The following is a 15,606-nucleotide window of genomic DNA, read 5'->3' as shown; positions in this document are numbered from 1 at the left end:
AGCCACGTGAACACCCTGCCACCGCCACCCCGACCTGCTCCATACACACCTGACCTTGACCTCTACCTCCTTTCCCTTCAGTAGTAGACATCAGCATCGCCAAATGTTCCCTAACTCCTACTCCAGTTAATTAAGCTCTAGTGCTAACTTTACCATGTTTTCAACATCTCGTCCAGTTTTAAAATATTATATTGCCAACTTGTGAATGACCTTGGGCAAGTCCTTTCACTTAGAATAGCAGGACATAATTTGCACATTCCTTTCCACTTAAGCAACAGCACATGAGCTGACGGATCCAATTCTCCATTACCTTGGTCAGGTATCAAGACCAGAGGCAGGGTGACTATTTCCCAGGTTTGCCTGGACGGTCCTGGTTTATGGCCAAGCACTGTAATTAATAGTGGCCATAATTAATAATGCTGCCCCTTTTCACTCTTGGAAATGTCTTGGTTTGTTTGATAAATTATGTAGTCACCCTAGATTCTAGAAGGGGTTCCTTCAGCGGCAAATCCAGCTCCAGCCCTTAGCCTGAGACCTAAAGCAACTTACCTAAGCAATCTGAACCTTGTTTCTGTCATTTACCAAATGAGAATAATGATAGCAGTGTCATAGCTTTTTGTATGAGGACAAGAATGGCCATCCTTTCTTGAGGCCCTATGGGGTAGAGCACAGAGAACTAGGAACCAGAGACTGGAGTTGAGATTCCTGTTCTGCCACTGACCCCTCAATGCTTCAGCCTCCTCCTCTGTAAACATAAATACATAAGCACCCAGAGTACTGTAGGTAAGTAAATAAGATCAAGAAGATCACCCCCTCTGGCATACACTCAGCATGCAGCTGACACTCAGTCCATGCAGCACGTACCAGGATCACCCCATGTGAGTGGGCTTAGGTGATCTGCTAACAGTCAACACTGCTGACTCGACCATCTTCTGAGTCAAATGCTTGGACATGGCCAGGAGTAACAGCTCACCTAAGCTTCTAGTACAAGGCACCAGAGCATGTGTGCCCCAAGCTCATATTCCAATATAATTTTGTGCAATATTTATGACCGTCTCTAAGGTCTCTGTGGAAATCTGGGTGTGAACTTAGAAGCCTTAGCTCCCATCTCTGTCAGAAAGGGTTTTTAGCAGTATTAGTGAGTTCTACACCATAAAGAAATAATATGCGGGGGGCGAGGTGCGGTGGCTTACGCCTGTAATCCCAGCACTTCGGAAGGCCGATGCGGGCAGATCACCTGAGGTCGGGAGTTCGAGACCAGCCTGACCAACATGGAAAAACCCCATCTTTACTAAAAATACAAAATTAGCCGGGCATGGTGGTGCATGCCTGTAATCCCAGCTACTCGGGAGGCTGAAGCAGGAGAATCGCCTGAATCTAGGAAGCGGAGGTTGCCGTGAGCCAAGATCACGCCTTTGCACGCCAGCCTGGGCAACAAGAGCGAAACTCCATCTCAAAAAAAAAAAAAATAATAATAATAATAATATGTGACATTGCAAAACATTTCACAGCTTGCAAGAAGCTTTTAATCTAAAATAAATCTAATCTGATTTAAATAAATAACTTCAATAACGTCCCTCCTGAGGGAGGTCATTGTTTTTCCCATTTTACTGATGAGGAAAAGGAGGCTCAAATAAGTTAAACAACATGTCCACAGTCACCACCGCAGTAAGTTGGGGAGCAGGGATTTGAACCCAGGGCACTCTGCAGAATAGGTTGCCCCTGGTCTTGCCTTCAGTAAGAGGTTTCTAGCCATGTTTTCAAAAACAGCCCATGAACTAGAATCAGTCCTTGGACATGAAACTCAATCTTTTAAAAACCCAGCAACTTAAACCACCACCACCACCACCAAGCTGACCCTCTAAAGGCGAGGTAAATAATACCCTATCTCTCAATGATAAAATGAATGAAGAATACTGATTTAAACATGCTATTTTACTCTCTCATTAAGGAATATAATCTGTTTTCAATAAACATACATCCTGCTACAGGTCTGCAGTACAGAATTTAGGTAGTTTCACTGATTGCAGTGTGGTCTGGAATTGGAAAGCCTGGCCTTGATTGATGGGCATCAACAAAGAAATTAAAAACACTGACCAGAGATGGTCCATATGAAGGCACTGTGTCAGGCACAGGGAAGACCCAGCAGAGGCCGAGATCTAATTTAGGGGTCTGTGCTTGCGTAGACCAGGCATCTGCATGGAGGCCAGCAACACCCCACTTAAGTTTCCCAAAGTATCCATATCAAAAGGCTGACATGACTCACTGGCTAATTACCTGAACGCCTGGGCTCCCTGAGCCCTCCTGGCTGAACAACATGTCTTCTCTCCTGACAGTGAACAAAACGCTATTTTCAACCTGGTCCAGACATAGCCTAAAGCTGTCCACATGGTACTGTAAAGGATTATGACTCTGACCTGGATAACTTGGGCAGAAAACCTGCTGTTAACAGCCACTGGGTAACACGAGGAAATGAAACAAGAAACGATAGAGTGGTGGCTTTCACCGTGCCACTCCCCTGCTTTAAAACCTCCTGGACACTTACAGAGCAAGGTCCAAACACAAAGTACGAAGTTTGGCAAACCAAAGCCCTTGACATCCTTCTCCAACTCCTCTCTGGCCACTCCCTCATCCACACTCTGGCCACCCTAAACTGTCCTGCCTTCCCTAGACGTCAGGCCCTTCCGCAGTCTGGTCCGTGCTCTGTGCTGCCTCCCACTCCACTCCTACACTCCTATCCATCCTTCAAGACCCCATTCGAGCATTGCCTCCTCTGTGAAGCCTTCTGATACCTCCAGAAATAGACCTGCTCTTCCTCTAGGCTCCCAAATATTTTGTTTGACCTTCACTATAGTGTCTCTTCCACAGGCCCACCATAACTGTGGTTACTGGTGTCCCTTTTTGCCTCTGAGCAGTTCAGAGACATGACTTCATCTCTATATCTCTGGTACTTAATAAAGATTTCCAGCAAACAAAGGCACATTCAGTGGTTCAGCTCTCTGCTCCACTTTTTGAATGAGCAGCTACAATATGTAGCACCTTCTCCCTCATCTGCATTAAATTCATTCTGGCCTGGGTTGAGGGTGAAGGAAATCAATTCCTGTGACCATCTCCAAAATCCTACCCATATAATGGTGCCACCTGGACTGGGATTCAGTTGTGGCCATGCAACTGAGCGGATGCTACAAAAATAAATAAATAAATAAATAAATAAATGCCTGAATAAATAAATGCCTTTCCCTGCAGAGCAAAAATACATAGGAAGGCCTACACACCATATGTAGTATTTCAAGACAGAAATCAAGGTAACAAACGGTTACACAAACTGCGTTCTATCATCCAACCTTGACCAATACTTTAATCAGTCCAGGTCTGAGTTTCAGATTCCCTGACCTCTTCGTTTCACAATGGAATGTGGAAGCTCAGAGAGACCCAGCCCCAGATCTCAGCCCACCCCTAGCACCACCCTATAACTTTCAGAGGCCTTGTGCACACCCACGTAGAGTGCCCAGGCCACAAGTCCAAGCTCTAGCCAATTCCTTCATGCCCCTGCACCCCTTGCCCAGCCATTGGGCCCACAGGTACACGTGCTGTCCGTGGCCAACACAGTCTGCCCTTAAGTAACAGACCTGGGGAAGACACAGGACTTGGAAACAGGCTCAAGACACTGGTTCAGGGAACTGGAAGGGCCAGGCCTCTGAGCATGATCTGGAAAAAGGAAGTGCTGGCTCTAGATGGGCCTGTCCCTTGGCCCTACAGTCTCCGTGCCCCAGTAAGAGGAGCACAGCCAGGTGGAGGGCCAAAGCGTGACTCTTGAAGCGTGAGCTCCCTCTTGCACGTATCTGAGGGCAGTCAAGGGTACAGCCATCACGTCTGGGTCATTTCAGAGCCATGAGTTTCTGGACCTGACCATTCTCTCTCAACAGCCAACCTAACCAGTAAGCTAGTACTTGAGGGGGAGCCGGAAGTGCATTCCAACTTGGGCCTCAAAAAAACACCAGCAACAATAAACATCATGCACTTCCATGCACTTACTGGCAGCTATCAGTGACAGGCGCGTGAGTCACTGCGTTTCTGCTTCAGGATCTTACCCATCCCCCGCCCCAGGAGACCTGATTCATCGAAGTTTGTTTTCAGTACTATTATTTTTAGTCGACCAAACAAATTTTTAAAAATAATGATAGAGAAGGTGATGGGGGAGGGCAGAACCACCTAAGAATATGAATTGTTTCTCTTTCAATAGCCTGCCAAGCCTTACATCAACAAGTGGCGTGTCTGTACGTTCTCTGTGTGTAAGTAGATCCTTCTACTATATCAACTGAGACTCTCCAAAGGAGAATGCTCTGTGAGCAAGTGTGTCGGGGTGAGAAGGGGATTCACCTATTGGAGTCGACGGACATCATCTGCCAAATTTCCCCTTGGAAACGAAAAATGAGTGTTTACTAAGCACCTCCTATGTATTATGATCGATACTGGCAAAGTACTTGATATATCTTATCTCACTTGGGTTGATTTTTTTTTTTTTTTTTTTTTGAGATGGAGTCTCACTCTGTTGCCCAGGCTGGAGTACAATGGTGCGATCTTGGCTCACTGCAAGCTCCCGCTCCCAGGTTCAGGCAATTCTCCTGTCTCAGCCTCCTGAGTAGCTGAAATTACAGGCGCCCGCTACCATGCTGGGCTAATTTTTGTATTTTTAGTAGAGCCGAGGTTTCACCATATTGTTCAGGCTGGTCTCGAACTCTTGGCCTCAGGTGATCCATCCACCTTGGCCTCCCAAAGTGCTGGGATTACAGGCATGAGCCACCGTGCCCGGCCACTTGGGTTGATTTCTATGAAGTAGGTAGTTTCACCCTCATTTTACAGATGCAGAAACTGGGGCTCAATAAGTTGAAGCAAAGTACCCAAAGTCACCACGTAGCTAATAACTGTCAGACTCAAACCCAAACCCATCAGATTTGAGAGGCTTTGCTCTTTCTGCCCAACTGTGCTCTTCCCGTCCTCCCCCTCTCCTGCTCCCCAGGTAATATGTGAAGAACCTGTTTGGGGAGAGACAAACAGCCACACACAAAATGTAAAGGGGTGGCACAACAAGCAGCAATTCACTCTGCCCTCCCATGGGCTGGGAGAAATTAGACCCACCTTGAGTCTGACTTCAATAAGGGTAAGAAAAAGTTTACAACCAGGAAGATTTGAAGCAAAAGGAAAAATCCAATTTCCATCACCAGTGCCTGCTTTCAGCCACTTGTAACTACTCAAAAAGTCCTTTCTGGATTCATTACTCCACATTTGGGCTTAGCCCAGAGGTGATTTTTTAAGGAAAAAATGCCTTTTGGCATTTTTGAGCTGTGACAGCGTAAAAACAGACCTTTAAAAAACACACACCCAAAAAGCATTACTATTTTCAAAAGTCCAGCTGAAAAGAAAAAAAAAATGGTGACACCTCAGAGCTACAACTTGGCTTGGCAGTTTGTGATGCAACATTAAGCAGCAAAAGGGACCAGATTCATAACTCTGTAGGTTTCAAAGCCAAAGCCATACACAGTGTTTCTTAATACTGGAGTCCTACCCCATCTCTACTAAAAATACAAAAATTAGCCGGGCGTGGTGGCGGGCACCTGCAGTCCCAGCTACATGGGAGGCTGAGGCAGAAGCACTGCTTGAACCTGGGAGGCGGAGGTTGCAGTGAGCTGAGATCACGCCACTGCACTCCAGCCTGGGCGACACAACAAGACTCCGTCTCCAAAAACAAAAAAAGAAAGAGAGAGAGAGAGAGAGAGAGACAAAGAAACAAACAAACAATACGATACAATACTGGAGTCCTAAACTACCGGTAAAGCACTCAAGAGAAAAACTTGCCAGATGTAAGTTGGGAGAGCCACGTGATACTGAAAAAGAACTATTTAGGAGGAAACTCACTTTTCATTTCCTAGTTGGGGTTTAAACTTGCAACATCCACGCTGCCTAACAAAAGGCTCATGCTTACGCAATCAAGTGCAGCCTTTCTTTATATAGATGCTTGGAAATAAATAAAGGAAGCTTCCTGGGTAAACTTTGACATATGAGCAAACATTTTCCACAGGTATCCTCTATAATGCCTACCTCTTACATTTAACGTTTTTAGGCATCTGTGGTCATTAGTTTAAGTAAACTTCCTGTTCTTAGAATAGTCAAAAATAGCAACAAAAGAAGAAAAACTGTTCACTGCATCTCAAGAGGCACAGCCTCCACGTCTTCATCCTAGCATTATTTTCATATTCCTTTGTAGTTAAATTTCACTGATTTAGACTCACAGAGTAAGGAAGAGGCAAGGAAGAGGGAGGGAAATCACCAAAATTAAAGGCCGAATTACAATTTTATTATTTTTACTTATGTAAATTAATTGACACCAGGCTGATAGAGTCTTGGAACATTAATAATTAAGAAAGATCTGTCGTTCACTGATCAACTAGATGCGTGCAACTGGGAGCTTCTAAAATGTTTGTATGTGGCCGGGCGCGGTGGCTCAAGCCTGGAATCCCAGCACTTTGGGAGGCCGAGGCGGGCAGATCACTTGAGGCCAGGAGTTGGAGACCAGCCTGGCCAACATGGCGAAACTGGTCTCTGATAAAAATACAAAATTAGCCGGGTGTGGTGGCACATGCCTGTAATCCCAGCTACTCAGAAGGCTGAGGCAGGACAATCACTTGAACCTGGGAGGCAGAGGTTGCAGTGAGGCAAGACCGCGCCATTGCACTTCAGCCTGGGCAACAAGAGCGAAACTCCATCTCAAAAAATAAAATAAAATACTTGTATGAATACCAATTCCAAGTTAGAAAGGCCCTCCAATAGAGTTTATCTAGCCTATTTTCCAGTTGAGAACATTCGAGGCCCAAAGAAGGTGACTTGTCCCAGGTCACACAGCTAATCAGAAACAGAGCCACGTCTAGAACCTACCAAGGTCTGCTGACTCCTACCTCCAAAATAATCCCCAAACTCTTGTTTATTAATTTTTCTTTGACAGCATTTATGGGGCAAAAAGGCCTGCTAAACAAACTTTCGCCTAGTCCAGAATTAGCCAAACTTCTCAATTAATAGGCTTCTACTGTGTTTTCATTTTAAACTGAGTCTCTGTCAAAACATTCTACAGCAGTTGCCACTGTGGCAGGCTGCTGTTTATAGGAAGGGCCTTAGATAACCAACAGTGGATCGTATGCTATAGATTTGTTTATTTCTCAAACTGTTAAGTCGAAACAAAGGATAATGTTATACAGAAAGAAAGAGAAAGAAAGAGAGAGACAGAGATCCTTGTCAAGTCAATAAACTGCAGAGCTTGGGGGATTTGGTTTGTTTGGCACCAAAAAAACAGTATTTACAAATTAGCTAAAGAGTGAACACATACAGCATTCTCACAACTCCAAAGAACCTGTGTTTCACAGCCAGTGGACTAGAAGCTACAGAAGGCACCAGGGACAGTATCTGCCTTATTCACTATTTTGTCCGCATTACCTGGCACAGAAATTAGCACCTGGTAGGGCATTAAAGGAAGGCATAAAAATGAACTGGACAAGTTCTCTTGGAATTGTCTCGGTTCTAAAACTTAGAATAGAGTAAAATTAGAAACCAAACTTCTGTAGGGTGGGCTCAGGATGGCAACTTCCCACTGTTTCCAGGAACCATTGTGCTTGAAGATGGGAAGACTGAAGGCTCCATGGCTCAGGGACTTGTCAGAGGCCAAGAGAAGGTCATACCCCTCCTTAGGGAAGAGCTAGTCCCATCCAACACTGCACCAGCCATTCACGTGTGCACATGGCTGATGAACTCCCATCCCCTGCACATTCAGCAGGCTGCCATCACGAGCAGCCTTCTTGGGCAGTTCTCTTGCCAGCCAACCAACACTATGAGATGTGGATTTGGGGGAGGGAATGGAGTCTTTAAGTTTTGCTTTTGTTTTAATCAGTCAATATGGCAAAGAAGAAAAGGGCAAAAGTCAATTAGGACTATTGATGAGACTTGCTGATTAAGAAAGCTGCATTCCAACCTTAGAGAACTTAATTGCAATTACAGGAAGCTGAAGGAGAGGTGGATAAAGGTGGGAGAATAAGGTTAACAGGAATGAAAGCTGATTCCAATTTGAAGCAAGCTCTGGTTGGTCCTATTTATTTCATTAAGGAGCTCACGCAGAATAATGGCTGTACTGTGCATCAAATGGCATTAAAATCTCCTAATAAATTAACAAGTAAAAATTAATGGTCGCTCAGTTCATTAAATCGTGTTAATTTTATTCCATTATAATAATACAGCAATCACATGTTTACATTATTAAACCAATATTTATTTTTTAACTCATTTAGTTGGATTCCTGATGTGATAAGCTTGAAACAAATTCTTTTAATTTCATCAACTTCTTGCATTTCTCATCAGAATTAAATGCGACTGTATTCATACTTTTTTCTATTAAAATTGTCATTTAAAACTTCACCCTTGCAAAGACTTTTTAAAAAATCTACCACTAAAAACACCTATGTTCATTCAGAAACTCAGGCGTCTAGGATTTATTCTCAGCAAGTGTTAACCAGAGAAACGAGAAGCTAGGTCACACCGAAGCTCTGAATTTCAAAACAACCGTCTGCAAGTTGTCCACCTTTCATTTATTTATTTATTTATTTTGAGACAGAGTCTCGCTCTGTTGCCCAGGCTGGAGTGCAGTGGTGCGATCTCGGCTCACTGCAAGCTCCGCCTCCCAGGTTCATGCCATCCTCTTGCCTCAGCCTCCCAAGTAGCTGGGACTACAGGCGCCCGCCACCACGCTCGGCTAATTTTTTTGTATTTTTAGTAGAGACAGGGTTTCACCTGTCTCTACTAAAGCCACAATGGTTGTGATCTCCTGACCTCGTGATCCGCCTGCCTCGGCCTCCCAAAGTGCTTGGGATTATAGGTGTGAGCCACCGCGCCCGGCCAAGTTGTCCACTTATTTATTAACACTCCCTGTCATATTCTGAGCTGATACATCTGAAGTCCCTGTTCCCACCAAGGAAACCTGAATTTCAGTTTGCAGTACTAACTTACTTTTTACTTCAAAGAGAAAATGCTTTACAGTGGAGTAAAATATAGCAACCAAGTCACTAGCTGTTCAGTGCCAGTTACAAGGTAACATATTTATAGCAGCACTCAGTTTAGTAAAAGAGAATAAAGACGTCCTCATTCTTGTAGGGAACTATCCCCATGTACCAAAAAGTTCCCAACATCATACTGCAGCCCAAAAAACTTCCTTTGGATAACCCTTGTCCCCTTCTTAGTTTTCCACCTCTCATGGGTTCTCCTCCTCTCTACACCTCCTCCCACAGAATTAACTGTGCTTCCACATTGCTGGGCACTTAGCATATTCCTCAGCCGCAGCTCATGCCCTATACCTTTGGGCAAGTCTGTCTCCCGCTCTAGACAGGGAGCTCTTTGAGTACAGGGACCCTGCTGTGGTCATTGTAGTACGTTCTCAACGAAGGACTGAATAATTCAATAATGAATGAATGATGCAGAATGAAGTCTAAACGTAACGTACCTGTCAAGTTCTCTGGTTCACAAAACACTTCCACAGGACTTATCTCATCCTGACTTGACAGGTGCAGATATAAAAGCTGTGAAACTTAAATGGATTTCCAAATCCTTGCAGGTAGTAAAACGGTAGGTACAGGCCCTGAATTTTGTGTTTTTTCCAGCGAAAACAGATGCCTGTCATTATTTTATTTTCTACCATAGTGAATTCTACAATATTTAAAAGGCACATCAACGCCTGCCCCATCAAAAATCATCCATACTAGAGCTCATATTTCTACTGGTAGCTGGGAATGAGAAAGAGATAGCAGTTAGATACCAAATAATGCCCTATTAATGTTTCCCTTACTGATGTGTAAGCTCCTCACAGGCTGGGAACTTTTCAAATGTGTCTCTACATCCTCCTCTGGTACCTAAAAAATTGACTCAGACACGGGAGGGGTCCAATAAATATCAGTAAATATCAATAAATCAACAAAATCCAGCCCTGTAACAACAGAGGGGCTGTCTGCAAACATTCCACTCCCAGGTGCAAGCAGCATGTTCCAAGGTTCTAAATGTTCCCAGGGAACGTCAAGTGGTGCCTAGGTTCAGCTGCAGCTGAGTCAGATCCCTCATCAGCTACCTATTGTCCTGCAGGCACCTCCTCTTCTCAGGCCCTACGTGGAACTCCCCTAATCAAAGTTAACAAGAGCAAAGAGATAATGGACTACCTCCCTAGCCGCTGGAAGGGGGCTTGCTTCCAATGGGCCACATGGACATGGTGCTCTGAACTGCAGCCAAGAGAAGAGGGAGGCCTCTACAGCCTTAGTAATAGGTCTATCCCCAGAAATCTGGAAAAGGCATGTTAAAGACTAGGATCTTTTTCCTTTCTCAAAGTGAGAGTACCCTGGCAAAATTCAAGGAGATAATAAGAGGAGGCTACAGTAAAAAATCAGATTCGGTGGGGCGCGGTGGCTCACGCCTGTAATCCCAGCACTTTGGGAGGCCAAGGCGGGCGGATCACAAGGTCAGGAGTTCAACACCAGCCTGGCCAACATAGTGAAACCCCGTCTCTACTAAAAATACAAAAATAAGCTGGGCGTGGTGGCAGGCGCCTGTAATCCCAGCTACTCGGGAGGCTGAGGCACGAGAATCGCTTGAACCAGGAGGCAGAGGTTGCAGTGAGCTAAGATCATGCCACTGCACTCCAGCCTGGGCAATAAGGCAAGACTCTGTCTCCAAAAAAAAGAGATCAGATTCACAGGGAGGGAGTAGATGCTGTGTGTCAGACCTAGTGTTTGCTTCAATTCTCCAATTTTCCACTGGACTGGGTGCTCTGACACAAGAAAGCCCAAATTCCCTTCCAAACAAGCAATGCTTTAAGCTTGGTCTAGCTCCCAACAACGAGGCCAAGGCATGGATTCCCTGGTGGAAATACAAGCTACCAGTGTCTACCAGAAAACTAAGTTTTAAGTGTGCTGAGCTCCTTATTCCTCATGTAACGCTCACACACCAACTCTCATTCAGTGGCAAATGCTTTGATTCCATTCTTATAAACTGGCAAGGAAGATACCTGCAGCTTTACTCAGGTACTCAAGCAGGTGAGGCATGAGAGGCTGTTATGAAACTTGTGTAAATTCTGCCAATCCTGCCAGACCTCAGAGTATCCTGACAGCCCCTTTGTCGGTGTATCTAAATGAAGCTCTTACCACTTCCTCGGCACCAATCTCTTTTACCTTCTTTATGTTGATAAGTGTGTATCACGCCAGCTCCCCTGATAATTGAAACAAGTCAGAGCTGGTGTCACAGAGAAGCAAGCCTGTGGTCTGGAAGTCCCTAGTATATAGCTCTAATTGCCAAATGTTGCTGTTGCTGCTCATGATTATATATTAGCCAAAACACACTTGGCTTAATCTCCTTAGACTGAGGGCTCCTTAAACCCCAGAGTCCAGATCTTGCACAGTGTTTTTAAGCACCCAGTGACCAACCCCCCACACAGAGGGGGAATGACTAAGTTAAACATTTTCCTTTCTCTACTTTCCAAACTAAAAGGCAGCTGTGGTGAAAGCAGACAATTTGACAAGCAACACTGCAATCTATGGGGCTTAGCAGACACATTGATATCACCAGCATAGGGCCAAACCAGCCACCTCCCCAAGACGTGGCCTTTAGTTTTCTGCCCACGACCAAAACAGCAGCAGCTGTTGCCAAGGGACACAAGGTGACCCAGAGGCGTGGGCACAAAATCCAAGGATGAAAATCCATTTTGTCTGGATCCACCCAAGCCACTGGGTTTCCCTAACTGAAAAAAAAGATGAAAAAAAAATCTGCTTTTGCATTCAGTCCTATCCAGGCAGGCAGAAGATGCCTCAGTCCTAACAAAGTCACGAGAAGGCCACAGGGCAGGTTGGCTTGAACTCTCAGAATCATCCAAAGCATTCACATGTCTTAGGCTTCCAAAGTCTCAGCAGGACTTTGGAAGAGGAAAAGGCAGGCCAAAGGTATGGCCCCACAGAGGACAAACTCCTACCAAGGCAAGGGAAAGCAAGGCCTCTCTGCCAAGCTATCACCAGCCCAAAGATTAAAGAAGCAACCGCACATACAAAGATCCACAGGGCCCTCCCCAAGCTAACACAGCTTTAGCATTCAGCAAAGAATGTATTCAGGATCTTCAAAGTATAAAGCAGCATGGGGCAGCAGAAAGAGCACATTCAGTCAGAACCCCATGTCTATGACTCAAGCCTTTTCACCTCTCTCTTTTAAGGTTTTCTCTGCTTTAAAAATGTGATAATCTTAAGCCTAACAACCTTACCTACTTTCCATGGCTGGTTGCTTGCTTGCTTTCTGTCTTTTTTTGAGGACCTCAGAAAACCATGTAAAAGTGCTTTGTAAACTGTGAAACACTTTTCACAGCTGCCTGTTTTATAATTGATACCACTTTTTTCCTTCTGTTTCAATACATAAAGCACTTGTCTTCAATGCACCCAGGCAGATAAGGAGAAGCTAGGTTTGGCAGACCCCTCCCCAGACAGAGTAGCATACTCACTCACTCTACCCTCGCCACCCCCACGGAAGGAATACAGAAGAACTAACAAGCAGAGCTGGAACCAAATCCCAGGTCTCTCTGACCATCACATCACACCACCTCCTCTGAAGTCAATTCTGGCTCCCGATCACACGCCCAGAGACTTCCCCAGACAGCACACCGCCTTCCCTCCCCTCTATTGACTGGATCCACCCAGTTAAAAAAAATTTAAGTCCGCATTCCCACCATATGTGGCATTTATTTCCAGGGGAGGCCTGCCCTGGGTTCCCGTGGACAGATGTTGCTTTGTGCCTGCCTGACTCGCCTGGCAGCCCCTGTACAACTGCCCCAAGCAGGTGGCCAAGGATGGAGTCCACCCTGGCCCAGGGGCAGGGATGACAATGCCTTTGCGGCTGACAGTCCCTGGTGCTTTCTACTCATTCCTCTGCAGCCTGGGACCCCCAAAACAGCCAGCCCCCAACACACACGCTCTCTCCCTTGGTTCCGAATCAAAGGAGGCTGAGAGGTAGAGACAGGAAGCCAAGGTACCCCCACCCCCAATTCCCAGCCAGGCACAGCTAAGCTAAGGCAGGCCCTGAGGGAGTGAAGTCACTGACCCCTTCTATCAGCCATCTGTGGGCTCCCGCCCGACCTAGCTAGCGCGCAACGGGAAGGATAAAGGAGATCCAGACAGATGGCAGCGCGCTTTGGGAAGGAGGGCTCTACAGGAATGCGAGGGCCGATGCGAGGCCCACTTTGGGGTGTGTTTTGTTATCTGCCCGGCTGCAGCCTGCCCCTCTCCCTCGTTCTGCACGGATTCAAAATATCTTGGACCAAAAGGAGGGCAAAGAGTCGGGATGGAGGGTGGGAGGTGGGGGAAGACCCTATTTTCTGCCACTTGTCTCTCCCATTTGGAAGTCAGAGCATTGCACTGAAACCAAAGTGCGTGCATGCTCAGGGGGCGGGAGACTGGCACAACTGAGTCTAAAAATACTCGATAAAAATGCTAATCCCGAAGGCAAAGAAAGAACGAAGAAGGAATCTGTCAATCACTAGGCTCCCGCTCCTCACCCACAGCCCCAGCTGTACGGACCGCATTCCTGTAGAGGAAAGTGGGGAGACCGGACTGAAGAAAAGAAACGCAAAGACACCACCACCTCCACGAGCGCGGGCCGCGGGGGCGGGAGGCGGCGGCGGAGGAGGGGCTCCGGCCCGCGGAGACGAACAAAGCGGGCCTCAACTTCCAGCCCCAGCTCCCCGGAGTGGGGGCGGCCGAGTCCCGCAGCAACTCGCTCTCCCCTCCCGGAGGTGGAAAGGGAATGTGAGGTCTGGAAGCCAGAGTGCCGCGTGGAAGCCTCGGGCTCTGATCTTTGCAAATCAGAGATGGTTTTGTTTGGGGTCCTCCCACCCCCTTCCTGCCCGCGCTCTCCCACTCTCTCACACACGCACCCACACAGTCTCACTCCCTCTCTCTCCCTCTTCCCATCTCCAGCCCCACTGGGTCGGCCCCGCAGTGCCAGGGGGCTGGGCCGGCGTGCCCCCGGGTCCCCCGGGCGGGCCCCCACCTGGGGATGGTGATGCACTTGGTGTTGACGTTCTGCGTGGTGATGGCCTTCTCCAGCTCGTCCAGCTGCCCCGTCTTCTTGAGTTTCTTGACCAGGCTCTTGACCGCCTTCTCGCACCATTTCTCCTCCTGCCCGTTCTGCTCGCCCTTCTTCCAGCCCAGCAGGCGCTTCACGATCGGGGGAGTGAAAGGCAGGATGGACGACATGGCTGGGGAGGGCGCGCGGGCGGCGAGGAGCGCCCCCGGCGGGGCTGGGCTCGACGGGACGCCGGGGGCGCAGAGGGGAGCTCGGCCGGGGCCTGCCGCGGTCACCCAAACTTCGCCTCAACTCTCGGCGAAGTTGCCGGGGCGCCGGGCCGGGCCGCGGCGCTGCAGCCTGCGGGGCTCGGCGCGCGGCCCTGCGCCCGGAGCGGCTCCCACGGCGAAGAGAAGAGCGGCTGGGCGGGCGGACGGCAGCAGTGCCGGGTCGGGAAGGCCCCGAACGCGGGGCGGAGGCGGCGGCCGCGAGACTCCAAGTGGCAGCAGAAGTTTGGGTTTCCGCACGGGGTAGCTGTTTGGGTGCCGCCTCCGGGAAGGAAAGTCCAACCCCCGGCCAAACTTCGCTCGCCTCGCTAGCTTTGATGCGCAGATCCCTCCGCCTCTGCGGCCTCACCGCGCCGCCACCCTCCTCCTCCCGGCTCGCCGCTCGCTAGCTCGCTGGCTGGGCCGGCCCGGGGCGTGCGCCGCGCTCCCGCTCCCGCCCGCTCCCAGTCTGTGTTTCATGCAAATCCGCGTGCAGCCTCCTTTCCAAGTGCTGTCACCGCCCCCTCGCCGCCGGGGCTCCCCGCCTCCTCCCCCGCGCCCCGCCACCTCCTCCCGCGGGCGCCCTGCCCGCCCCCTGCTCCAGGGAGGGCGCCCGGCCGGCCACCACCCCGCGCCCAGCACGCCCACGTGGGCGACCCGGGCGGCGGCAGTCCTGGTTGGAGCGCGCGGGACCCTGCGCGGCCCCGACCTGAAGTCGGGCGGGCACGGGGAGGAAGTCCTGGGAAACGCGGCGAGAGGGGCCTCGGGCGGGAGGGCTGAGCGCGGCCCGTGGCGTCCGCTCTCGGAGTCTACACTCGGGTGGCTTGGTTGGAGTTGCGGGCCGGAGAGGGTTGGACTCGCAGCAAGTAAGCGCCGTCCGGACGCGAGTGTACCCTGGAGAGGACCCGAGCCCGAGAGGGGGCGCGCGGAAGGCCCGGGCCCAGGAAGTTGGGGCCCGCACTTGGCCTCGCGCTCGCTGATCCCTGTCAAGGCCCTTGGCCGGCGCCGGCGCCCCTGGCCTGTTTTTATTCTCTAGTCGGTGAGATCACACCGGCCGAGAGCCTCGGGAACGTGTGCGGAGGAGGGAGGGGGTAAGAAGTGGGTCCTCAGAAGTGGAGAGTTGGGGACACCAGTGACAACCTGGACAATGGCTGGAGCCAGGAGTCTCTTGAGCCTTGTGAACCGAGTGCCTGGCAGAAAATGAGCCTCAAGGACATCTGTTGAG

At 48.9% G+C, this 15,606-nt stretch overlaps 1 protein-coding gene across 2 annotated transcripts in view; it reads right to left on the bottom strand.

Annotated features, from left to right (window-relative positions):
- The window catches only part of SMAD3 (SMAD family member 3), a 125,756-nt gene extending 110,874 nt beyond the window's left edge, over positions 1-14,882 (bottom strand). Inside the window, exon 1 of one of the 2 annotated variants that reach the window (XM_054451125.2) lies at positions 14,101-14,882. In XM_054451125.2, coding sequence (XP_054307100.1) covers positions 14,101-14,306 — 206 coding nt within the window. In that variant the 5' untranslated portion in view covers positions 14,307-14,882. The remainder of the gene's footprint in view (positions 1-14,100) is intronic. The other variant, XM_054451126.2, reaches the window with a different exon arrangement.
- Positions 14,883-15,606: the final 724 nt, after the last annotated feature.

This window comes from Pongo pygmaeus, chromosome 16 (genome assembly GCF_028885625.2).
Source record: "Pongo pygmaeus isolate AG05252 chromosome 16, NHGRI_mPonPyg2-v2.0_pri, whole genome shotgun sequence".
Taxonomy (NCBI): Eukaryota; Metazoa; Chordata; class Mammalia; order Primates; family Hominidae; genus Pongo; species Pongo pygmaeus.
The sequence above is the reverse complement of the archived record's forward strand: the minus strand, read 5'-3'. Positions and strand labels throughout refer to the sequence as shown.